Source organism: Neofelis nebulosa, chromosome 5 (genome assembly GCF_028018385.1).
Source record: "Neofelis nebulosa isolate mNeoNeb1 chromosome 5, mNeoNeb1.pri, whole genome shotgun sequence".
In the NCBI taxonomy this organism is placed as follows: Eukaryota; Metazoa; Chordata; class Mammalia; order Carnivora; family Felidae; genus Neofelis; species Neofelis nebulosa.
In genome coordinates, this window is record NC_080786.1 from 29,917,547 (window position 1) to 29,944,336 (window position 26,790).

At 43.9% G+C, this 26,790-nt stretch overlaps 1 protein-coding gene and 1 long non-coding RNA gene across 2 annotated transcripts in view; one reads left to right on the forward strand and one right to left on the reverse strand.

Annotated features, from left to right (window-relative positions):
• The window catches only part of LOC131511862 (uncharacterized), a 41,499-nt gene extending 14,842 nt beyond the window's left edge, over positions 1-26,657 (reverse strand). The window contains exon 1 of the long non-coding RNA XR_009261783.1: positions 26,546-26,657. This is a non-coding gene — a long non-coding RNA (uncharacterized LOC131511862). The remainder of the gene's footprint in view (positions 1-26,545) is intronic.
• On the forward strand, positions 1,350-26,753 carry LOC131511858 (serotransferrin-like). The gene is made up of 17 exons (XM_058729937.1): positions 1,350-1,482; positions 3,506-3,678; positions 6,272-6,380; positions 7,185-7,361; positions 8,104-8,251; positions 9,109-9,164; positions 9,710-9,888; positions 10,605-10,782; positions 12,239-12,393; positions 13,752-13,842; positions 14,423-14,461; positions 16,158-16,316; positions 19,161-19,305; positions 20,464-20,528; positions 23,480-23,664; positions 24,861-25,050; positions 26,566-26,753. Exons 1-17 carry the CDS (start codon positions 1,440-1,442, stop codon positions 26,598-26,600), a joined length of 2,127 nt encoding a protein of 708 aa, XP_058585920.1. The 5' UTR covers positions 1,350-1,439; the 3' UTR covers positions 26,601-26,753.
• Positions 26,754-26,790: the final 37 nt, after the last annotated feature.

Here is a 26,790-nt window from a genome sequence, read left to right on the forward strand (position 1 = left end):
CTGACCTTTGCTTTTGGCTTTTGTGGGGTTCCACATTTCGTGGTTTGCGTGTGCTCAGGAAATTGGATGCACACATTAGGTAATTTGGTTTAACTCACCAAACCTCATCAAATGCACAAGTGCCTTAAAAATATTTTTGAAAGGAAATTAGAATTAGATGATTTTGATAACACAAACACAATTGAACAAAAATAAAATGACAGTACTGATATCTTCTAGGCCTGCTGTAAATTAGTGCAGATAGAGCCCAAAACAACAATTATCTGATCAGACTGGAAAAGAATTAACTTTTAGAGAACCCTAAAATTATCCTGATGACTTTCAGGAGTACTGATTTATATCTACTATCAGGAAACTTGCCATTTCCCTAAATGTATGATTTTGCCTTGAGGTATTACTCATTGTATACAAGGCACAATAAACAAAGGAACATTTTAAAATGAGTGTTTCATCTTTGTCTTACTACTTTATAAACTTCTATTGAAATGTGCACAATGTATTAGTTTAAAAAGTACATACACAGAATGTACAATCTCACTATTTTCCTGATAAGGATGTGCAACCAAAGCCAGTTGGAGACTACTTAGCTGGATGCGGCCAGGGATGACCCAGAGCATTGAGACCAGGCCACATCCTCCCCTGGGTCCCTTGCTTTGTGCTCATGTGACACTTTGTTCTGAGTCTCAAGAGTCTTGGTCACATTCCTGGATAGTTTCCTATGGGAAAGCTCCCTATGTCTCCCCTGTGGCTCTGTTCCTAGGTCAAGGTGTCCAGCAGGCTGCATCATGGGAAGGTTTTCAGTCCAGGAGCCTTAGTTCAGCAGGGCACACAGGGAGAGAGCAGTTCCTCAGTTAGGATGGCCTTTGAAAGCCCAGGGTGTATGGTTTCTGGGGACACCTGGGAACAAGTGAAGGGTGTTGAACTTATCTTTGAGGTCAGCTTTATTCTCCTCTGACACCTTCTCTCAGGAAGGTCTTCGTTATTCTGTGTTTCTAGTCTGGATCTGGGGTAGTTCCTTTCCTCTATTATCTGTGGAATGAATACACAGGACTGGTGCAAGGCCAGCTTTGGTATCCTCAGATTCAGAAGCAGATCTACCCGCCCCCACCAATCCCCTTTCTGCTGCAGCTCTGCTCCTGGCACAGAGAGAGCGCGTATTAACAAAGGGATGATTTTTCTTTAATTCCCTTACAATCGGCATTTTTGTGCTGGATACCATCCGTGCATCTTTCTAGAGCTCAGGAAATGAGGTGATCAGCCTGGGCAAGGAATGAAAGGGGCGGGATGAGGGGTGATTGGGCAAGCGGGCTGTGCAAACATTGGAGGTCAAAGATTCTGCTTGGCTCGCGGTGCAGGGGATAAAGCCGTGCGGAGGGCTGGGAGGCTGCGCAGAAGCCCATAGGTCTGTCCTTGCTGCTCCAAGCCACAGACTCAGGAAGATGAGGCTTGCCGTCCGCGCCCTGCTGGCCTGCGTGGTCCTGGGTGAGTGCTGGCGCGGGGAAGGCCCACATAGTTGTCAGCCCAGGTGCTCTTTGTACCCCCCACTCCAACATACCACTACCTGGGTTCCCTGAGCATTTCCTTCACTCTTCCCCACCACACACCTGCACCTGTTTCAGGACTGCCTCGAGTTCCCCTCTGTGCCTCTGCTGCCTTTTCGTGTCCCACTGTGCTTACTTGCTTTCATTCCTTGCTTTCCTCCTCCTCATTGTCCAGTAAAACTTACAGTATTAGAATACAACAAATTAGAGCACTTACATCATGGTTTATCAGATCCCTTCTATGAGGCCGCCTGAGTCGAGTCTGAACTGCTGAACATGGTATTCAAGACCTCTGGGATCTGACCCCGTCCTTAACCTTGGCAGTCTGATGTCCCACAGGTGCTCCTGGCACTGATGATGTCATGCTAAGAAGCAGGGCCACTGAAAGGTTTGGAGCATATCTGAAGCCAGGCTTCTTGTGTTCTCACCAGTGAGAAGGGCAGTACAGCCCCAGCCTGAGAGGGTCAGGTGAGGGTAAATGAGGCCATGGATCCAGGCACTAGCACATCCTTGGTGTGGGGACTGCCAATGGATGGCCTCTGCCAATGCCCATCACCTCCCGAGATTGCTTGGTTCCCTTTGTCCTTTAACTTTCATCTGCCACTCCGGTGCGTTTGTTACACCTTTGGAGCCTCTGTGTTTAGTTATTTTATTTGTCTCTCCTGGAGAAGTTTACCATTGAGAATTGGCCCTGCATTACTTGCCTTTCCCCTGTGCACCCTCCCTTCCCCCCCACCAAAAGCACCTCATAGGACTGTGCAAGGTAAATGCAGGACTCAGGACAAATTCCTGCCTATGAGACTGCAGGTGGGACAGTTTAGAGAGGGTTTGCCACTGAATCTTGATGCCTCCTGTGACTTCTCATGGGCACAGGTAGGGTAAAGTGTGGTTGGGGCAGTAACTTCCCTGTGGCCCCTCTTTATGCATTCTGGAGAACCACTGCCCTCCCCCTTTCCTGCTTTGTGATTTGTGGATATTCATCAGCTTCCCTGAGTCAGCCTTCTGCTACTGATCCACAGAAAGTAGAGATGACAATGGGCTTTGGGAGTAGTGCAACCACATGATTTTAATAGCTACAGACATGGGTGGCTTTAGCTTCTTCTAATGGCAGCCCAAAAGACTGATGAAGATTGAAGGAGGGGTCATTGGAAACAGAGAGAACCACTAAAGATGTGGAGTTCTAGTTATTCCTGGAACAGAGGATGATAGAAAAGTATCATAGACAAATTCATTATCTCATTAATCATTTGCCCCTACCTACTGGTGAAACAGATGGAAAATAACTCAGAATGTCATCTTCTTTTGTTCCCTGGGTAGAGACCAAGTCTGGAGACCTGGTATCTAGGCCAGTCTCAGCCATTAACAGGCTGGGTGACCTTGGCTAAAGCATCACTTTCTGAGCCCAGTTCCATCATCTTTAAAAGATGGTAATTCCTCGTTGTATGTAAGCGATGAGACATGGGAATCTACTCCCGAAGCCAAGAGCACACTGTATACACTGTATGTTAGCTAACTTGACAATAAATTATATTAAAAACATAAATAAACACAAGATGCTAATTCCTACCTTGTTACCTTCCCCAAATTGTAGTTTCAAGCCACTGCCTTCAAGTAGCTGAAAATGCCCTGTCACACCAATAAGGCTTATGTCCCGTGGCAGTCCCAGGATGGTGAGGCAAGGAGGCAGGGAGAACAGAGAGGAGTAGACAGTGGTCTCCACTTGAGAGCTGATGGTCAAGCCCACATCCCTCTGGCTAGCAGAGGGTGGTTAGCAGGTGACTAGGAGGACTCTAGCGTTCCTTTATCTTGTCCCCAGCCTCAGAAGGCAGCAGAACCTGCGCCCTGGGGTGTTAATGGGAGGAGTGGGAGGAGGACAGGATAGAGGGGATGGAGCCTTCAAGACCCTTCAGAGGGTGCTGCTGTCTCTCCCACTAGCACAGGGACCTCTGGCCTCTTTCTCCTAGGGCTGTGTCTGGCTGTCTCCCCTGAGAAAACTGTGAGATGGTGCACTGTCTCAAATCATGAAGCCAGTAAGTGCTCCAGTTTCAGCGAAAATATGAAAACGGTCCTTGAAACTGGTCCCGTTGTCAGCTGTGTGAAGAAAACCTCCTACCTTGAGTGCATCAGGGCCATTTCGGTAAGTCACTGTTGCCTAAAAAGGAGTGGGAGAAAATCTGTACTTTCCTTTCTCTTCTGTTATTTTGGAACAATTCTTTACCCACAGGTAGGAGGCTGGTGTGTGTGACAGTCAACCTCCAATGCTAATAAAAGCACTTCAGAAAGGGAAATTGGAGTGCTCACTTTTAAGGGGTCTTGAAACAAAATCCAATGCTCTGAAAAGGGGGAAATTTTGAGGCACTAAGTTCTCTAAATTCAGGGGAAAAACAAGAATGTTTGCTATCAAAATTATTATACGACATTGTTTTGGAAGTTCTTGACATATCACGGGAAGTTGAACGATGCTCCCAGGGAAGAGAAATATAGTGAGAACTTCAGATGGTTGCTGAACCCTTTGTTTCTAGATTTTCCTCAAACTCTTCATTCCTTCGTCTTTGTGCACATCTGAATGTGGGTCAGACCCTGTACTGGGCAATGGGGCTGCAGTGGTGAATTGAAACACACATGGTCATTAGTTTTGAGCTTACAGTACAGTCAGGAGAAAAGAAAAACATGCAACACATAGACTATAATTTCAAATTGTGTGATGTACAATGAAGGGAAAGAGTAGAATGCTCTGACAGAGACTTTCAGAAGAAATTTGTTTTGGCCTGAGTATCAAGGATAATCTCCCTGAGAGGGAAGCAATGAGCTGAGACCCTAAGGATGAGCATGGGTTAGGCTGCTGGGTGCCATGGGTAGAATACACCAAGTGGTGAACAACAATTTGTGCAAAGAGCCTGAGACAGGAGAGATGGGCTTTTTGAAGCTGCTGTAGGGAAGTCAGGGTGACAGGAATAGAGCAAGCAGGAGACTAGAAGGAGTAATGAGATGGGAGATCAGCCAGATAGAGTATGATTCACTGAAGGAATCAATGATTTGATAGGAACAGCTGGTCTGCTGTGCGTGCGTGTTTTAATTGGATCTCAGTTGCGATCATGGTTTAATTCTAACCATTGAATTATGACATTTGTTCCATTTTAGTCCATGCGTGCCCCTCTTTAAATGTTAATAACATAATATTATCCACAAACCTAACACAGGTTCTCAAAACTTCATCACTGCCAATAGCTTACTTCTAGGGCTGCTGTGTGGCAGTACTGGATTTTATGAGAATGGCCCCACTTAGTGTGGTATATCCCACTGACCTTACTTAAAACCACCGATGTGTTTCTCCATCCTGAGCAAACTGAATCCTAAAACTTTCTTATCTTTTATTTTCATTTTAAGATGTATATAGGCATGTATGAATCACGACACATTTTTGATTTGTGAGAAGTTTCCTAAACATGACATTACTATGTGTTGTCTTCTCCTACTTGTTTTTTCCTCCTCGATATTATGCTAAGATTCACCCATATCATTGAATATAGCCATTGTTCATTCATTTTCAGAGCTCTACAATAGTCCATTATGTTAGTATACCACAATTTATTTTTTCTTTTCTGGTCATTAGGCATTTGGGCTATTTCCAGCTTTCTGTTATTCTAATCAGGGAATGACAAATATTTTTATATAAATCTCTTGGGACACAAGTATGAAGTTTCTCTTGAATATATATATATATGTGTGTGTATATATGTGTGTGTGTGTGTGTGTGTGTGTGTGTATAGGAGCAGACTTGCTGTGCCGTGAGATATGAATTTGACTTTTAAGACAATGTCAAACGTGTTTGATTTTTAAGCAAATTCAATGTTGTTTCTTTTTCTTTCTTTTTTCTTTTGGGGGTGTAGTTGACAATTAATGTGGTTATTTAAATTTCTACTCCCACCAGGAGTGTATGAGGGAATAATCCTATCATTCTTGGTGAATTTGGTATTTATCATTATTCAATTATCTCTGGCAGTGCTTTTTGACTGAACTCTATTTTTTTTTTTTTTTTAATTTTTTTTTTTCAACGTTTTTTATTTATTTTTGGGACAGAGAGAGACAGAGCATGAACGGGGAAGGGGCAGAGAGAGAGGGAGACACAGAATCGGAAACAGGCTCCAGGCTCCGAGCCATCAACCCAGAGCCTGACGCGGGGCTGGAACTCACGGACCGCGAGATCGTGACCTGGTTGAAGTCGGACGCTTAACCGACTGCGCCACCCAGGCGCCCCTGAACTCTATTTTTTTAATATTAACATTCTACACCAACTTTCTTCTGCTTAGTAGTCTTCTTCTATAGCTTTTTGCATTCCTTTATTTTCAACTTTTTGTGTGCTTCTGTTTCAGGTGCATCTTTTGAAAACTGTTTATTGCTGGCTTTTGTTTATTAATGCATTCTGACAATCTCATTTATTTTATGTGGTAAACTAGGCCACTAATAATTGTTATTACTGGTAAATATGGACTTATTTCTGCCATATTACTTTTGATTTCTTAGTTCAGCCTTTCCTCATTTTCTGATTTTTCCTTTTCTGTTTTCAAAAATTGAGTTCATACATGTGTGTTCATTTGTGTTGTTTCCCCTTTTTTCCACTTTATTTATATTCTTTCATGATTTCCTTAAATTCGTACTATATACTTTTAGTTTACCAAAAGTTTATCAGAAGTAAGGTCCTCATCAGGATCTGGTCTTATCCCTTTCAGACAAATGAAGCAGATGCTGTGACATTGGATGCAGGCTTGGTGTTCGAGGCGGGCCTCCACCCCTACAACCTAAAGCCTGTAGTGGCAGAGTTCTATAAGTCACAAGATGGTAAGTTCTTCCTGAGGACCCAGGAGAGAGTTTGTTGCTCTTATTCTCTCCTGGTAGATGCTGAGTTTGTCTTGTTCAGGCAGGTAAGGGGGATTAAAGATGGATGAGCATTCCCCATTGGGTATCAGTGGGGAATGAGAGGTCTTATCAGCTGCTGAAGACACAACTCAAGGCCTTTGGGGCTTTGGGATGGTTGAGGACTGGTGCTCCTGACACTGACATTCTGGGCCAGGAAATGTGCTCCCTGGAGAAACAGAGCAGGCTGTGTACAACCTGACCTGAACCACTGGGGTTGAGAGCTACACAGAGGAGCCCTCCAAGAACCATAGGTGCCACAAACAGGGGAGAGACCACACTGGAGCCTATGCTCAGAGCCCCAACAGCCTTGCATCTCTTCTGAGAGCAACCAGCTGTCCCTGGGCCTGTGTCAGGGGACAGGAAGTACTTAGAATGAATGTGGTCCCTGTGCCACAACTCCTGTTTCCTGGTGGGCTTGGGTTGGTAGGTATAGGCAGACAGACCCCCTGCAGGGCCATGGTAGGCAAAAATATTTGGGCCACATGTGTATGTGGCCTTCTTGCCCCTGTGTTTGCCTGGAGGGTTATTACAAATGTTCTCTCTGTGGTGCCTTCTTTCCCCTGCAAGTCAAGGCACGTTTTCCTGATCTCTCTCTCTTTATGACCCAACCCAACAGAAATGTGCCCTGTGGATTCCCTTTTTCTACTAAGGAGCCCAGCAGCAAGGAGCAATATTTCCAACTGTTCCCCAGGCTAAAGGTCTTTCATTCACACTGTCCCTTTGCAGATAAAAAAACCCACTATTATGCTGTGGCTGTGGTGAAAAAGACCAGTGACTTCAATCTGGACCAGCTCCAAGGCAAGAAATCCTGCCACACAGGCCTTGGCAGGTCTGCTGGGTGGAACATCCCCATGGGCTTACTTTATTGGAAGTTGCCTGAGCCACGTGACTCTCTTCTGAGGGGTAAGTGGGCAAGAGGGTGAGTGCTATCAGGCAGGCCTACACAGACCAAACTGGGGTTGCTCAGACATGATCAGGTGATCATGTGTGATGGGTTTTGGGGGTAGAGGTAGGAGGTATACCAACTTTAAGCTGGTCAGTTCTGCCACATCAGCAGTCCTTGGGAGGTGTCAGCTGTGTTTTTCTTCTCTGAGCTCTTAACATCCAACCAGCGGCTGTCCTGAGGAATGGGGGGGGGGGAAGGGCATCAAGCCTGACAGAGGGCTTCAGTCAGGACCAAGTTTGCTCGGCCCTACTGTTCACTTCCCTGGGGTTCTTTCCTGTCTGTGGCTGGTGTGTTTCCCATTCTGCTGGAGCTTTTCTGGTGGCCATCTGTTGGCCATGAACTTGGCCTGTACCTCTATATGGGGGTCTCCTATCTCTCAGATAGGATTCCTAGAGGAAACCTCTGAGATGTTCCAGTCTGACAGGCAGAGAGGGGAGCTGACAGCAACCTGAGACAGGCCTGGGTCAATGGCAGGCACAGGCCTAGTTCTTGGGGAGGGAAGTCGGAGGACAAAGGTTAACTTGTCCCTCTTGGAAAACCTTGATCTTGGTCAGTGAACACATATAATGGTGTGCTGGGACTGGGTGTACTGGTTTTCCTTTAGTCACTCTCTGTTCTCTCATGATCCGGGACTGGGAGCTGTAACTGCCTGTGGCCAGGGTGGCTCATGGCCTTTGTTACATGTCTTATGTTGAGCAGCAGCGTCCAATTTCTTCATGGGCAGCTGTGTTCCCTGTGTGGATCGGACCACCTTTCCCCAACTGTGTCAACTGTGTGTGGGAAAAGACACAGAAAAGTGTGCCTGCTCCAACCATGAACCATACTTCGGCTACTCAGGTGCCTTCAAGTGAGTGAGACCAGCTGCTGTTCTATGATGGCCAAAGTGTCCAATGTCCTTAGGCTGTGAGACCCTACCTGGCCCACAGCAGAGCCCAGCCTGCAAAGAGGTGTCCAGGAGGCCTAATTTCTTCACAGTGACTCAGTGATTCAGCTGGGACTCTCCTCCAGGCCAGGCCAGTGCATATGCCTTTCATGTGATATCTGACAGGGAAGCACCTCTCCTGGAGTCCCTTTCTATCTCCCCAGAGCTTTTGATTTCTTAGTCCAGCCCAATGAACTTAGTCTAGCCCAATGAACCTGCCCAATGTGTCCTCTCACTGGGCTAAGCAGAGCCTAAGGGACAGGCACATCCTTAGTGTCTGGACCATTCTTCTGTGACTGACCCTCTGTTTTCTATTGTAGTGGTGTCTCGTGTTCAATGCTCTGGCCTCTCTCCTGTCTTCCCTCACTACCCCTGTGCAGACAGCTCAATGGCTGATTTTTTGCTACATCTTTTACCTTGGTTATATCCTAAAATTTGATGGACAGCCAAGGCCACATTTCCTCTCTTAGGAGACTTGATGTATTTATCTTCCATTTCAGAAATTTGAAAACTCTGTTCTATATTAAAATATTTTCAATGATTTTTTTTTTTTTGCTGCTTTGGGAAACATGATGAGGGATTTCTAGTTTCTATAAATTCATCCTCCCATCTTAGTGGCATATCAGTGCCCCATGGCGCTTCCTCAACTGTGGGTCTGCTCAGAGGCCTTCACCAGGCTCTGCCCTTGTCCCCAAGCTGGATGGTGTGATCAGACAGACCCTTAAGCCTGAGGAGAAGGGCCTACCCTGCAGTAATCCTTTTAATGTATTTCTTTCCCACAGGTGTCTGATGGATGACGCTGGGCAAGTGGCCTTTGTCAAGCACTGCACAGTACTGGGTAAGTGACAGGAGAAAAATTTGCATATCTCCTCCAGGCTATGGGCTTTTTTTTTTTTTTTTTCTCCTTCTGCATTCCTCTTCATGGGCCATAGTTAGATATGAGCATACTGTGTTCCTCCTTTATCATTGCTTGGGCTTCTACTTGTGCAGAGTTGTGTACATATGGGGTCCTCACCTGGACTCCTGGGCCTCTTTCCATAATTCAACCTCCTGGACACAGGAACCCTTCTTGCCGGTCAATGTTGCCACAGCAAAGGATTGGGGGCTCGTCTGGCTGACCTCGGCCTGAACTTGGCCCGCTGAGATGAGACCTGTTGTGGGTGTCAGGCAGTCACCCCTGCACTAGGCATCAGAAGCTTCCTTGCCTGTGACTGGTTGTGGGATCTTATGTCAGTTCTCTTATGTGCTCTGGCTTTCATTTGCTCTAGGCATCTCAGCTTGTACATGTTATGATTTATTGGGATTGCAAGGGATAGGGACAGAGACTACAGCTCATGGCTCTGTCCTGGCTACAGTTGGCTCATCCAGGCTTTCTTCCCCCAGAGAACCTGCCAAACAAAGCTGACAGGGACCAGTATGAGCTGCTCTGCCGGGACAACTCCCGGAAGTCAGTGGATAAATATGAGGACTGCTACCTGGCCAGGGTTCCTTCCCACGCTGTTGTGGCCCGAAGTGTGGGGGGCAAGGAGGACTTGATCTGGGAGCTTCTCAACAAGGCCCAGGTACTGAATTCACTGTTCTCCCTCCTGCTTAGTGGTTCCTGATTGGATTTGGGGCATTTTCCTACATTCCCTTCTGGCCACTATGGAATTCCTTGTTTTCAGGACATAGTGGGAACTGTGCCACATATTATCCACTTGTGTGAAAGTGCCCAGCAGGGACTCAGGGTCACACGGGGTCTAGTTCTGCATTACTGCTTAATTCTATTTCTTTCTATCTAAACCAGGACTTCTAAGCCAAGGGCAAACACCCCCTCCCCCATAAGGCCTTCCATGACATCCCCAGAAGGAAATGATCTCTTTCCCAACGTCCCTCAGCCTGACTACAAGGGTGCTACACACACAGCCAGCTTTATTTCCTTAGAGCAGCAGAATCCCAGCACTGAGCCAACCTCCTCTCATCAAGCCATTCCATCTATCAAGAGTTTAAGTGGTAATCACACAGGGTCAGCCTCTGAAGGAGATCCATTTCTTATACTCAGTGAGCTGTCAACCCAGCCAGGGGGATAGGCCACAGAAACATGTTGCATGACTGTAAGAGGGCTGGGGGTGGGGAAGTTGCTGGGTGGGAAAGAGCAGGCCTGTCTGCCCTCTCTCCTGGAATCTTGAAAATTTCATCGTTTTAATTTCATTTTCTGGGGGGTTTGTTTTTCTTCAGTCTCCTTTTGCAGCATTCCTTGTTGCTGTAGCCATTTACTATTGTGTTTTACTATATACAGGAACACTATGGCAAAGACAAATCTACAGCCTTCCAGCTCTTCAGCTCAACTTTGGGGAAGGACCTGCTGTTTAAGGACTCTGCCCAAGGGTTTTTAAGGATTCCCTCTAAAATGGACACCTGGCTGTACCTGGGATATGAGTATGTCACTGCTCTTCGGAATCTAAGGGAAGATATGCGTAAGTACTAGGGAAGGATCATGTGACCTTAGGAGCTAGGAAACCTGGTAAGGGCAGGGACCAGCAATAGACTCTTTCCAGGTACCAGAAGCCCACCCTGACATTTCTTTATCTGCCCAGCTTTGCCACCCAGTGTCAGACTGATGCTAAATGGTATTGGTCATCATGAGATGAGCCCGGATATCACCAAAAGGCATTGAAGGAAACTTATGCTTAAAATGATTTGGATTGATACTAGTATTATTTCCCTTGTATAAATCAGGGCCACCCTGCCTGCCCACTTTGTGAAACCAATTAGCCTGGCACAAAGTAAGGCAAAAAGAACAAAACTACTACAGACTTGTACATCTGCAGCCATATTATGATCAACATGTGCCATAATGAAGCTGGAGCTCTGGACGGGTTAATCCTGCTCTTGAACTTCCTTGGATCATTGTGGGGTTTGCTTGATCACTCTTTCATTCAACAGACATTTATTGATCATCTAGCCATAAACTGTGCTAGGTGCTGCGCATACAATGGTGAGACCAACATATATAAGATTCTGCTGCCATAAAACTTTCTCACACCAGTGGAGAAGACAAATAATGAATAGTCACTCTACTGAATGATTGATTACAAATGATAGATTTGCTCAAAAGAAGGGAAAACAAACACAACAGAACAAAATATCATGGTCTGATGAGACCATGAAAATAAAGAAAAATAGATCCTGGAGCTGTGGGAAAGCTTCCCCGAGGAAGTGACTTGAACTGAACTTGAAAATTGAATAGATGTCCATTTATTCAGCAGACATTTATTGCACTGACCACAACCCAGGCACCACCTTTGAATAATGAGGGTGCCTTGGAGAATAAGACAGGCATAGCCCTTGTCCTGGCTGAGCTTATGTTTTCCTGCAGGGAACAGATAATAAACAATGAACAAATAAATAAGAACAACTCAGGATGTGCCTGTGTAGCTCAGTCAGTTAAGTGTCTGATTCTTGATTTTGGCTCAGGTCCTGATCTCATGGTCATGAGATCAAGCCCCACATTGGGCTTGGTGCTAACAGCATGGAGCCTGCTTGGGATTCTCCCTCTGTCTCTCTAAATAAATAAATAAATAAATAAATAAATAAATAACTTAAAAAAATAAAGTATTAAAAAAAAAAGGAACAACTCAGGTAGTTAAGTGCTATTTCAAAAAGAAGAAAAAAAAAAACAGGAAGAGCCTGACTGAAGTGATAGAGGGGTTGTGAGTGAAGTTGGCTTCTTAGAAGAAATTATCGTCTAAATGATACAACAAAGAGATTGTTACTGCCTTTGTTTTCTAAGGCTATTAATTCCTTGAATGGGATCTGTTTGTGTATTGCTGGCAAAATCCCAGCACTTTCATGAAGACAGTTAGCAGTATTTGTAGCCAGCAGGAACTTCTGAGGCCTCATCTAAATCTGGTTCTCTTCCTTATGCCCTAGGCTCTGATACCTCAAAGGATGAATGCAAGAAGGTGAAATGGTGTGCAATAAGTCACCATGAGAAGGCCAAGTGTGATACGTGGAGTGTAAACAGCGTAGGGAAAATAGAGTGTGAAACAGCCGAGTCCACCGAAGACTGTATTGCCATGATCGCGGTATGTCATTGCTGCCCCCACAGGGCAGCATCTCTACCACGGCTCTCTGCCTGTTCCTAAGGCTGAGTGAGTGTTCTTAGGAATGATATAAAAACCTGCGTTCCCAGGAACCTTGCCCTCATGTGTGGGAGCCCAGCCCCACAGGAGCTTCAGTACTTTTGATTTTATGGATCTGAAGGGCTCCTTAGGGTTCTGTTTCCTCCTGGTGTTAGTACACAGTGGAGGGCACTCTGAGCTGTGTCCGCTTATGGGAGGCTGGACCATGGTGTGGTGTGCCTGAGACCCATGGTGTGCCATGACAAGTGTGACAGGGCTGTGCTGATTGTGCAAGCAGGCAGAAGTTTAGCTTTGTTGATCACAAGAGCATCCCATGTCTGCTTTTGGAATTTTGAAAATCCTGAATGGTACAAAAAAGAAAATGAGAAGTACTTATAATCTTCTAACTCAGAGAAAATCCTGTTAAATGGGATCATATCATATTCACAATTCACTACACTTTCTTCTGATATCTAGTTAGCTTTTCCTATGTCACAAATCATTTTTTAGAAAACATGATCTTTTAATGTTGTAATCTATTTCATAGTGTGGATATGATGCAGTTTACTTAGCCATTTATCCATATTATCTATAATATCATTTAGTTTCTGTCTTTTTGCTGTTATGAATTATACTTGCATGTTTTACATTTTATGAATCATACATTTCACTGAGATAGTTTCCCATATATTTAATTACTCCTTTAGGGTATATTTTGAAAAAGTATATTTCCAGGCCCAATGGAAAGCTTGGCAATCTTGTGGAATTTAAGCATCTCTATAATTCAGGACTTATAAACCTGACAATTAGGTCATTCAAGAATATTTTACTCATTCAGTAACACTTTGACTACACCAAGCACTGAAAGAGAATGCAACCTCATGGCCATGATTCAGGGCCGGAGCCCCATCAGGAGGCATTCTATGCCACAGACATGGCCTTGTGTCCCTGATGCCACTCATCTGTCTTACAAATAAGAACTTTGGTTTCCAGAAAGTTATTGTAGAAATGTCTGTAGGACAGTGCATCCTTATGAGAGGATAGGAGGACTCAATGTGGGTCTTTGCTCCTGGAAAAGCTAAGCAAGGCACCCCAAAATAATCATCAGTTCATCATGCTTTGGGTGAAAATCAGAGTACGTTTTATTTTCTGTGCTGGGTGTTCCTGACTGATAGATCCCCTGGGGGTCTGGTATAAGTACCTGCTATCTCCTGGGGCCTTCGTGGCCTGTACTGGGAAGGCTGCTTCAAGGAAATAGCTGGAAGGCCAGGTAGGACAGGAGATAGCCTCGTCACCTGCTTTAATGTGCTGTGTCTTTGCAGAAAGGAGAGGCTGATGCCATGAGCTTGGATGGAGGCTTCATCTACATAGCAGGCCAGTGTGGTCTAGTGCCTGTCCTGGCAGAGAACTACAGTAAGTGTAGGGAGTGTCTCTCAGTGTTTTATTTCCTTTGGGCCAGTGAGAAGAGATGGGAAAATCATAGCCTGATTCACACCGCATTGGCCATAAAGCTCTTGCTTACTGAGCACCTCCTGCTTCCTAGGCTCTGGGCTCCCCCCTCATCTCTAATCCCCACAGTCATGGCAAAGGACAGAATCTTCTATCATACTTTCCACCAGAAGGATAGGAAGCTTGGCACTGGGAAGTTCCAGCTAAAAGTGACCTCTCTGCAGAGGACAGCTGGGATTCCTGGAAGGTCTTCTTGCTTCCCCAAATCACTTCTCCTGTAGTCCCAGTGCAGGGATTCAAGTATAGCCGGAGGACTGTGGCCACAGGTCAAAACAGAGCAGGAAACTTGAAATGCACAATTTTTGGCTAACTTCCAGAGGCCAGTGAATGAAAGTGAACTTGAATCATCCAGACAGCCTGGACTGTTTGGGAATGTGGTAACATATAGATTGTTTTCCTGGCTCTTTTTATTCTGAGCTGCACATAGAAATGGCATGACTTTCAATGAATAAATGTTTAATGATTTTTTCATTTTTTCCTCCAGAAACTAAAGACCCTGAGTGTAGCAACAAGCCAGAGAAAGGTGAGTTGGGATTGGTACCTCAGGAGTTTCATTCTTATTACTTTGGGGAAAGGGTAAGGTATATTTAAATTCAAATCAGAAGTAGGTAAGGCAATAGAAGAGACCAATTTTTAGAGTACAAAAGAACCCTAGAAGGATGATAATTGATAATGATGGTTACTCTTTTAGACTTGCCATGACTTGCATGCAGGATTTCTCATTTAATCCTATTAAGTGGGTACTGTCATCCTTTAAGGATGCCATAAGAGAACCAACAGCTCATGAGGTTACAAGTTGTCTAGGCTCCTATATCCAGCAAGCAAATTTACACCCTCCTCACCACTCCCAACTCTTTGTATTACATGAGGCCTGGACAGTTTTAGATGAGAGTTAGCACCAGGAGTCTTGCTCATATGTGCCTGGCAGGCCTGAGCAGAGCGGCTCACACAGGCATATGTCTAGGAGCATGAAATTACCCAGTCTCCCAGCCAGGCTGGGCCCAGGAACCCAGGCCGGTTTGGCTCTCAGTTAATGCTCTGGTGGGGATGGGTCTATAAAGATGGGATAGGAACAAGACTGGAAATCTTGTCAAGGTGATCATTGGGTCCCAGAGCTCTGGTGCTCAGATCTCTCCAGCCATTTTCCAGACATTAGTGTGCAACTTTGTCCTTGTGACCTCCCCTGTTACAACCTCCCAGCCTCTCCCCCTCATTCTAGGAGCCAGACTCTTTAGCTGAAAATAGAAAGACCTGGTCTTACTCCACAGATAAGGCTTCTCTGTTTTCTGGTGTGAACAGTTGACTGAATTAACTAAATTGGAAGGTTGAAATCATGGGTTGATATTCTATTCACAGTTTTAGGAGTAGCCTGTATTTCCTGCTACAGATGGTAGCTGACTTGATTTTGAATTTCTACTTCACATATTTATTTTGGTGCAAACCTGTATTCTCCTCATGGCCAGAATATTCCCTGTAGTTTATTTGGTCATTTACTACTCTTTCCTAATTGTGACTGTATAAAATGTAAGAGTCACATGTGCTTTTCAGTATCCATTCCTCTGATACCCCACAGTGGAAGGTGAGTTGCTGGTTTATAACTTTACTAGTTTTATGCATTTAGGGAAGACTGGTATACCAACCGTTGCTCTGATGATGATCTTTTCTTACTATTTTGTTTTTTAAGTTCAGAATAATTTCCATCTGACAGAATGACTGGTACTTCCTCTCAGTCTTGCTTTTTTGTTTTTTTAAATTAATTTATTTATTTTGAGAGAGAGAGAGAGAGATCATGAGTGGGGGGGGGGGGCAAAAAGAGAGAGAGGAAGAGAGAGAGAATCCCAAGCAGGCCCTGCACTGTGAGCACAGAGCCTGACACAGGGCTCAAACCCACGAACCTTGAGATCATGACCTGGGCCAAAATCAAGAGTCAGACACTTAAACGACTGAGCCACCCAGGTACCCCACATTTTGTTTTTATAAGTAGGCTCCATGCCCAGCGTGGGGTTTGAACTCATAACCCTGAGATCAAGAGTTGCATTCTCTACTGAGCACGCCAGGTGCTACATCTCAGTCAGTTATTGGGAAGACCCTTTCAAAGGCAGAAGGAATGATTGGGGATAATTTTGTTTCCATAGGGAAATGGCAGGTTTTGATTGTAGATAGATACTCTGGAAGGCCCGGGGTTGTTAATACTTTCTTTTTTTGTGTCTTTCCTGTAGGGTATCTTGCTGTGGCTGTGGTTAAAAAATCAGCAGATGCATCCCTCACCTGGAACAATCTGAAAGGCAGGAAGTCCTGCCACACTGCAGTAGATAGAACTGCTGGCTGGAACATCCCCATGGGCCTGCTCTACAACAGGATCAACAGCTGTGAATTCGGTAAGTGAATCCTGGGAGGGTGCTGTGATCAGAGCCAGGCTGGAAAGAGGTATTCTGGAAAAAAGTGGTATGGTGCAAAATGCTGTGGCCCTGGTTTTATAATAGTAAAATTTGGTTAAAATGAACCTCAAGGAGATACCTAAAAGGGTTACTAGGGCTGGGGAGCTAAATAAGACTGGTTCTTTTTGGTTGCACATATGGCTTGAGTAAACATATGTTTACTTCTCTCTTTCATTTAAAAAAAAAAAAAGGTAAGCAGTCCATGGCTGGCTGATATGGTCACTAGAAGCCCAGGCTCCTCTCTTTCTGTTCCACCATTGTGAGCACGGGGCCTCTGTCTTCAAGGTCAACAATGGTAGCCATCACATCCATGATTCAGGCAGCCTCAAGGAGCAAGGAATAAAGGGAGCTTGAAGTGTAATGCCACCTGCTGTCGCTTTATTAAAGGAGCTACCCAGGAAATCTAAATCAATTACTTCAAGTAACTTCTTACTGTTCAAAACTCAGGCACACAGTCACTCTTAGCTGTAACAGAGGTTCAAGAATGTCCTCTTTTATTTGGGCATGTTCTGTCCCAAATAAAACTAGAACTTTGTTCAAAAATTAAAAATAGAACTACTATATGATCTAGCAATTTCACTTTTGGGTATTTGTCCAAAGGAAAACACTAACTCAAAAAATTATATACATCTCCACGTTCATTGCAGCAGTATTTATAACAGCCAAGATATGGAAACAGCCTAAGTGTCCACTGAAGAACGAATAAAATTTGAGATACACACACACACACACACACACACACACACAAAACACTTTTATTCAACCGTGAGAAAGGAAGAAATCTCGCCATTTGCAACAACATGGATGGAACTTGAAGTTGTTACACTAAGTGAAGTATTTTAAGTAGAGAAAGACAAATACTGCATAATCTCACTTACATGTGGAATCTAAAAAAACCCCCAAGCTCATGGATATGGAAAACAGATTGATAGTTGCTAAAGGTGGGTGGTGGGGCAATGGGCAAAATGGGTGAAGGGGCAAAAGATACAAGCTTGTAGGTATAAACTAAATAAATCCTGGGAATGTAATGTACAGCATGGGGACTATAGTTAATAAAACTGTATTGCATTTTTCCAAGTTGTTAAGAAAGCAGATCTTAAAAGTTCTCATTACAAGAAAAAAATTTTGTGACAACATACGGTGATGGATGTTAACTAGACTCATTGTGGGAATCATTTTGCAACGTATTGCTATAGCGAATCATGTTGCACACCGGAAACTAATGTAATGTTACATGTCATCTATCTCCCAATAAAAAACAATGGAGAAAAAATTAAAAGAAAAAAACCCAACTAGATCTTTGTTACTAAGGAATAAGGGGAAATGACTGTTGGGTGGACAGTACAATCCCTGCCACTGGGCTTTCTAGGTAATGTGAATGTGTGGAATCCTTGGATCTCTTTAAGGTCTTGGCAATCTCACTGAGGGGCTGCCCAGCTCTTAGGCCCTTTCAAAGCGGTGAAAACCAGTTTATTCTCTGTGTCCACTGAATATCTTCAGGTATGAGTTTAGTTCTACCCCTGAAAAATGTATATGTAAGTTAACCATAGACAAATATTTTCTAAAGGTTATTTACATCAACTTTCTGAGTACTTCCTCCTTGACACCTCCAAATATGTGCAACTGCTTTAAAAGGAGAGGCCTCTGGGGCACCTGGGTGGCTCAGTCAGTTAAGCGTCCGACTTTGGCTCAGGTCATGGTCTTGTGGTCCGTGAGTTCGAGCCTGGCATCGGGCTCTGTGCTGACAGCTCACAGCCTGGAGCCTGTTTCAGATTCTGTGTCTCCCTCTCTCTCTGACCCTCCCCCGTTCACGCTCTGTCTCTCTCTGTCTCAAAAATAAATAAACGTTAAAAAAATTTTTTTAAATAAAAATAAAAATAAAGGGGGCGCCTGGGTGGCTCGTTGGTTAAGCATCCGACTTCGGCTCAGGTCATGATCTCACGGTCCGTGAGTTCGAGCCCCGCGTCAGGCTCTGTGCTGACAGCTCAGAGCCTGGAGCCTGTTTCAGATTCTGTGTCTCCCTCTTTCTCTGCTCCTCCCCTGTTCATGCTCTGTCTCTCTCTGTCTCAAAAATAAATAAACGTTAAAAAAAAAATTAAAAAAAAAAAAAAATAAAAAAAAATAAAAATAAAGGAGAGGCCTCTGAAGACAGTTATGAACCAGACAAGTCCTGTGTGTAGGGACCGGGGATATTTCTGCACTGGGGTGTTCTCTGACAGCAGTTTGAGAGGAGGCAAAGTATGGCTGGGGTGATACCCAGAAAGCTTGGGCTCCCCACCAGCAAGGGCACTACCTCTGCTCTTCTGAACTTCCTGGCAGTTTCACAGCCATCAGAGAGCAGCTGAGCTGTGAGTAAAACCCCCAAGCTCTTAATTGAGTTTGGAGTTCTAAGTTCTATTAAAGTCTCTTCTAAAAAATAGCAATGGAAGGAAAATCCTGAAAACAAGTGGCACATGCTCAGGGAGTGAGACCTTCAATTTTATCACTTTTATGTCAATTTTCATGTCATTTCCTTCTCTTCTCTCTTTAGATAAATGATGACACTATCCAGGTACCCATGGAATCCTCTCTACCTGACTTGTAATGCTCTGCTGACATCTATTCCCAGCCTCAATTAAGTTTTCTTTTAAAGCCTGGACCCTGGCAGGTCCTGACTTCGTGGTGGGTCACAGAATGAATATGTTCCACTTATCCTGGGCCATACACACCTGTTATGTGTTAGATGAAAGCTACTCATATTGACTCAGTTAGGAAGAGCTGACTTTCTCTTGTCCTTCTACACAGATAAAATTTTCGAACAGAGCTGTGCCCCTGGATCTATGCGAAATTCCAGTCTCTGTGCTCTGTGTGTTGGCTCGGCAAAAACTCCAGGAAAGGAGTGTATTCCCAATAGCCATGAGAGATACTATGGTTACACGGGGGCTTTCAGGTGAGTCTTTTAATCCTGACACAAATATAATGATAAACCCAGCCCTGACAAGATTGTTTTTTAGGAACTAAAGTGAGATTATTATGTTCCTGGCCTGTTAGTCTTGCATGTATTAGGGTGCCCCATTTAGCAACTGTATTAGAACCCTGTGTGAAGGAGCATCCAAGTGCCTCCAGGACACTATCTCTAGACCTGGCTCTCATAGCAAAGACTGACAGTACAATGCAGATTAGAAGTTCTCAACAGGGGGGCGATTTTCCCCTCAGGGGAAATTTGGCAGTGTCTGGAGATGTTTTTGATGATCAAATGGGGTTGAGGGAGGGTGCTACTGGCATCTAATTGGTAGAGGCTGCTAAACATCTTACACACACAGGAAAACATCCTACAACAAAGAATTGTTTGGTTCAAGATGTCACAATTGCCAAGGTGAGGAAACACTGTCAGAGTTGAATACAGGAGTCAGGAGTCTGATTCATGCTTTTCTAGGCACCTCTGGGGAACCTATGGCCATATTCACCTGGCAATACACAAAAGTAACCTGCAGGACTTCTACATTCCCAACTGCCAAGTCTATTTCATGGGGTAGTTGTTACTTATACAAAGATGCCTATGCACCTTTTGACCTTATTGCTTTTTAACTGTCTTATGATTCAGCCTTGTGTTAGTAGTTCATGAGTCCATCATCTGCACAATGATGGTGGTATTCTAACTGAACTTCTCAGTAGTGAAGGAGAAAAGAAAGGTTATCCTAATTCTCCAGTTAGAACCACATGGTGAGTTAGTGTAAATACAATTCACAGTCCACAGATTCCCAATTTTTACAAAGTAGAGTGTGAGTAAGAAATCACCGTATTGGGACACTGCCCCTCTAATATCTCTATTGATGCTAGGGAAATGCTATAGCTCTATTGAAGAAACTATGCCATAACTTAGCATTTAGTGTATGGAATTGAGATTAGATAACCACAAAGCTAATTGGAGGTTTTGTTTTCTTTTCTGTATTACTTACATTAGTAATCTGTAAGATTAGTGATAGAATGGGAGTCACAATTGCTGACATCAGATGGCTAGCCCTGGATCTATCAGGTGGCCCTCCTGAATGACAGATGTTGTCTCTCTGACCTTCTCTCTTCTCTCTCTCTGTCTGGCACTATGCAGGTGTCTGGTTGAGAAGGGAGATGTGGCCTTTGTGAAAGACCAGACTGTCATGGAGAACACTGGGGGTATGTTCACATGCTCCTCTGTCCCCACAAATTGGGGTTTCTGGGTTCACTTATGGTCAGGATGCCTTTGTGGATGTGTATGTACTCTGTTAGACTCCAGAGCTCTGACCCTTGACCTGTTTTTTTCAGTGGAGAGAGAAGTGTTCACCTGGGTAGGCAGAATGGTAAGGACCATGAGGTTCTTCTAGTGGCCCTGAATTGGTGCAGGCATTGCCTTTCCCCTAAATACTTCAGTGCACACTTTGTAGGAATGAGGACATTTTCTTATATGTCTACATTATAATTACTGAGATCAGGAAATTGATATTAACATGCATTTAATATTTACCATGTTCACAGCCCATACTAAGATTTTGTGAATTGTCCCCAAAAGGTCCTTTTTAACTATTTCCTATGTTTCTGGGTCCAATATATATATTCCAAATATATTCTAGGTCCACTGAAAAAAACCTAGAGAAAATAGTACACCAGAGGGAATGAACACCAAGATCTTTACTTCTAGAGCCATTCTCCAATAGCAGGAGCCAGGGACACTTGGAAAAATAGATGATTCTAGGGCTAGGGCAGGAAAAATATAAGGTGAGCCTGGAACATCATGGTGAAAATTTTGGGATATATCAAAATATACAGGAGCCATTTTTAATGATCCCCACTGGCCAAATCTGGGACATTTTGAGCACTAGAAGAAATAATAATGGTAGTAAGATAATGACTTGTTCAATAAAATGGGAATATGGGATAATAATATCCTGATTAAGCAAATGAGGATAAAAGGAAACATCTTCCTTATTGTGGAACAAGAATAAATGGAGGAATACTGTAATTATACAGTTAAAAAAACTATCATTTGGCAAACAATATAGTAATAATTGTTTCAAACAAGAATCATCAATGGGTACTAAAACTAGTGGGTGAATATTAGATGCCGTGACATTAAAAAACCTAACAAAAATTTTTTTAAAGTTAGTAAGAATGAGCACTCCACCTGCCCCCTCCTATCACTAACTGCTTAGAGAACCTGCTACAGTGCAGGTAAGTATTACCTCGCTTCCTTTCTCATGTCCCTTCACCCAACCCCAGATCATCCCAGCAACTCATCTAGAATGAACTAGCTTATCACCAACTCCTCTGAGAATCCTTCCAAGATGGCATGCCCCCATCCCACAACAGAATCTTCCATCCATATGACTAGTACATTGGGTTCATCTCATTCTGTAATAAACTGTGGCTACAGAAACTCTTTGAGCTCTTTTTTCCTTCTTTTATACCCCAACTATGGTAAGTGGCACACAGAAGTTGCTAAGTACTTACTTGAAGGACTACTGTGTTGGCTAATTTTTCTTTCTTTTCTCCTATGACTGTTGCTTTTTCCTTTAAAGGCTGCCCTTTTTCCTATGACTTGAGTTTTACCCCTAGATTGGTTCTTCGTTACCCCTTGATTTTTAAATTTTTTTTCTTTGGTACTGTTCTGAGTGGGGTTTCTCTCTCTAGGTCTCACCTCTGCACCCTGCAATGACTCCAAAATCCTTACCCCCTGAGGAGAAGGTAGAGCAGAGGCCTCAACTGCCTTCTAAATAACACTCTGGAGTCTCTATTTGCCATGTGGTCATTTTTATATACAAAGTTCACTGGCACTGCAACCTCAACTGCTATGAGTCCAAACTTCTACTATTTCTTTCAAAATCCACTCCTCTTCTTAGCTTCTATCCCTTTTGAGGCCTTTATCGTCTGCCCTGACAGTTGGGCCTAGGTTAGTCTCCCAGTCAGTATGTATAACACAGGTTACACACCTAAAACCATGTCTCCTCCAGCCATCTCTCCCTAATGAATATGTTCTCACCAAGATGGTTCTCCGCTCATACAGCATTTAGAAATATAAATAGAAAATGTTACTATCTGCATCCGGAATTGTTGCTTTTGGTTTATGTGCTATTTTCCCGCTCCAATAAGACTGTATCTGACAGAGGGCGGACAACATAGTATTGAATAAATGCTTAAATTATGAAGTAGAACAGAATTGGTTTGGAGAGAATGATGGTGGGTTTCATCTGGAGGGAGCTGAGTTGAAGGGAATGGTAAGAAAGGGCAGGATAAATGTTAGAAGGTGAGCAAAGATGTGTGCAGTTACTCATGGGAGAGACACAGGCAATTTGGAGTTTTCTATTAAAACTGTAAGTCTATATTTGGGGAGGGTAGGAAAAGAGGTATTTTTACTTTATAAATAATACACAGCTTTATGGTAGCTAATTCATGCATTAGTTGTTCAATTAAATAAAATTAAATCAAAATTAAATTAAGAAAAAGATTGCAACGCTGCCTTTTAGATGAGAAGTAAAAACTAGGAAAATATATTTGAGAAGTGCCTCAGGAGGAAGGAAACCTTGAAAATGGGTGAGATTTTCTTTTTTTTTTCAGGGAAATTACAGAAACAATGAAGAAGCTGAGAACAGGATATGGACCTGTACGCACAGAAGCATGTGTGCATTTATTTTCATGTAGAACCAGTATGAGCACATCAGATTTAGAACACTGGTCCAGCTTGCAAAATGGCCCCAGGGGAAGTTCTTTTGCTTGCTGATGCCAGATTGTATTGCACAGAGAGCCACGTTCTTCCTGTGCTAGAGCAAGAAGTCCAGATGCTTTGGAATTTAGTAGAAATGAAGATGTTTTTGAACATCATTCACAGATATATTTCACTTTCTCCTGGTTGGGTGGGACAGGTTGGAAGGGATGGTCACTAGGAATTCTTGGTTGAGTGTTGAATCTGTTGAATCAGACTTATATACATGTGAGTGTCTCTTCCTCTCCACATCACTGTGACCCCAGTGTGTGCACTTCTGCTGGCCAATGGCTCTAGGTCCTTCACATGTCAGTGGGTTGGTTATGTGCTCTCAGTGAGGGTGCCTAACCAAAGCTATCAGCTGTGGCTGACCCACCTTCTCTGTCCCCAGGAAATAACAGTGAAGATTGGGCTAAGGATCTGAAGATGGAAGACTTTATGCTGCTGTGTCCTGATGGCAGCAGGAAGAATGTGACAGAGGCTGAAAAATGCTTCCTAGCCCATGCCCCGAATCACGCTGTGGTCTCACGGAAAGATATGGCAGCTTGTGTTAGCAAAACATTACTTGAGCAGCAGGTATGGACAAGCCAGGGTCTGCCATTTTTTCTTCCTGGTGTGTGTGGATTATTTGGGGGAGTTCAGTGTTAAGCACAGCCCTCACTCCAGCATTCTCTTTCTGGAAACTAGAATTGGGAGGCTGTCACTTGTGGAACTGGATCTCCCAGGCCCAGGTCTGCTTATACCTCCAGGTCACTGGAGATTAGTTCCCACGTGATCCACTGGCTCTGGGGTCCATGCATCTGCTTTCTTGCTTACCCTTGACCTTGCTCTATGGTACCGTCATTTTCTCCTTGTATCCTTTTTGAAAATGAAGGAGAGTAATACTGTGTCCTAGCCCTCACTGATATAAGTCATGAAATGTGAACTGTATTTCTCTTGTTTAGAGAGACTGAGAACCATTCCAACAGCCAGAAACACAGGACCTCTATCCTCAGGCAGCTTGTCCTCTGGGGAGAACAAGCAACCCAGGGCCAGCCTTGTTGTGAGGGGGAGGGGGAGAGGCTGCCTGAGTATTCTAATCCTGAGAGTCCTCTACCCACACACACCACTTTCTCCTCAACAATAGCTTCCTGCCTGCCATTAGTTTTCTTTAAAAAAAAAAAATTAAGATAGCATATTTTCGTGAGCCCTCTTAAGGTAAATGATAATAATAATTAGCATTTAATGAACATTTCTTAGGTGCTAGATGGAATGTTAAACTTTTTGTAATCATCATTTCACTTATAATCCTACAAGGCCTAGAGTTAAGCCTCTTGCCCAAGATGGGATCAAAGATGCAGTCAAACATGAAATTTAACAACTCCCTATACCACCCCTTGTTGTGCTCCGTTTACTATCTTCTTTGATAGTAATACTTGGAAGGAACATGTTTCTGTCCTCTCATTTCCTGGAAGCAGTCTCCAAGCCCATAGCCAATGAAGTGGGGAAGAGAGATCAGGGAAGTCAGGAGTGACTAGGTGGGTGGGAGGGACTTTCCAGAGGTGAGACTAGGATGCACCCCATAAAGGACATGGGGTCTCATGAAAGCATGAAGCTGGGGCCAAAAATGGGTCAACGCCAGGCGAGACATATGGAAACATCCTGAGGCATCCTCTGCAGCTTCCCTTGCTTCCCCAGGGCTGGTTTCCAGCTTTCATCCCCCTGAAACCAATCCTTGTATTCTCAGCTATTCACTGCCACAGACCCTCATGTGTTTTCCCTCTATCTGACAGGAGTTGTTTGGAAAAACTGAAAATGACTGCTCGAGCCAGTTCTGTATGTTCCACTCAGACACCAAGGACCTTCTGTTCAAGGATGATACAACATGTTTGGCCAAACTTCCGGAAGGCACAACATATAAATCTTACTTAGGACCAGAGTATATCACAGCTGTTGCTAACCTGAGACAGTGCTCCACCTCAAGTGAGTAAGAGAAACAGCATGGGGAAAGATGCCAAGCAAACATGGGTGGGGTTCTAGGTGGTGAGTAGAAAAGGAGGAGTGGGCTGTGGCCCTCTGGGGATGACCAATAGACAAGACGAGATGATGAGAGAACACCGTAATCCCAGTGCGTGTGAAAGGCTTCTTGTATGGGCAGATGGTAAGGTGGACACAGGCTTAGGGCACTAAGGTAATGAACTGCCCAGACATGAAGAATTCCATGTTATTACTAGGGAAAGGAAGAGGTTGTATGTACCCAATGCTCATTGCTCTGCAGTAAACTCCTTTTTTAAAATTAAAAAAAAAAAGTTTATTTATTGATTTTGAGTAAGTGAGTGAGAGAGAGAGAGAGAGAGAATCCCAAGCAGGATCCACATGCTGAGCCTGACACAAGGCTTGATCTCACGACTGTGAGATCATGACCTGAGCCAAAATCAAGAGTGGGATGCTTAACTGACTGAGCCATTCAGGCACCCCTACTAAACTCCTTTTTATATAGAGCTGAACTGTCCAATATAGCAGCCTCCAATTATTTATGGCTATTTAAATTTAAATTAATTAAAATTAAACAAAGTTAAAAATTTAGTTCCTCAGCTACACCAGCCACAATTCAAGCAGTCAGTAGCTACATGTAGCAACAGACAGGTGAGCAAACAGAATATTTCCATCATCACAGAAAGTTCCCTTACACAGCACTGCTTTTGAGAGCTTGAACAATGACAATTTTTATAATTATAAAGTTGCTATACCTACTGCTCATTGAGAACACCAGTTTTCTAAGCCTCAAAATAACAATAAAACACACCTTTGCACTTTAACTATGCTGGACATCATTGAATCCCTTGAAATCATTTGGAAGAGGTGAGAGAATAACATGTGGATGGAGGGAGGTTATTCTTTAACTCCTGTGTGCATATAAGTGAGCCATGGTCCTTAAAATACTGATTCACAGGCTGTGGGGATACTGATTCAGCAAGTCTGTGCCAGCGTCCCATAGTTCCAACGTAAGGAACACGTTTACCCACAGCCACCGTTGTGAGCACCCAGGTTACATTTACCTAACCTATATCCTCCAGAAGGGGACAAAGTCTCGGTCTGCTATTCTTTGCTCCTTCTCCAGCCCCTAGCTTGGAAACTGGCATGTTCCAGGTACTTGTTATTAGTTCCTCACCTGACTAAGGAGGCCAGAGAGGACAGTCCCACCAGGCTCCTTCCAGCTACATGGATTTAGGTGTAGGAAACATGCCTATAAGACACAAGGTGGGGGATGATACAGGGCAGGGAACCCATGTTACCATCCTTGGTGCACAGTACTGCCCAGAAAGATACAGGAGCTGGGTGGGCAAGTGGAGAAGGCCACTGAGAGAATGGCCTAGTCCACCTGTAGACCCCTAGTGGGTCTGAGTGCTTTTGTCTCTGATTTAACTGCTCATTCACTCAACAAAAAATAAACATAAGTAGATTTTGACTGACCTACCTCTCTTCTCTGCTCCACAGAACTCCTGGAGGCCTGTACTTTCCACAAAGATTAAAATTCAAGAGGTGGAGCCACACCAGATGGAGATGGGAGCTCATGTGACCCATAAGCTTCCCTTTAGGTCTCGCTAGCCTGAGTGGTTTGTTTGGCTTCACAGTTTGGCAGTGGTGTCTCTGCAGAACATAAAATAAAAATTACTATGGTGTTATCTTTTAAAAACTTCATTCGTTTCTAAATGGAAGAAT

Bases quoted from the DNA above. Each gene is read 5' to 3' on its own strand.
- LOC131511858 (XM_058729937.1), top strand. From the start codon at position 1,440: ATGAGGCTTGCCGTCCGCGCCCTGCTGGCCTGCGTGGTCCTGG. The intron at 8,252-9,108 runs GTGAGTGAGACC...TCTTTCCCACAG, and splicing joins GGCTACTCAGGTGCCTTCAA to GTGTCTGATGGATGACGCTG. The intron at 10,783-12,238 runs GTAAGTACTAGG...CTTATGCCCTAG, and splicing joins GAATCTAAGGGAAGATATGC to GCTCTGATACCTCAAAGGAT.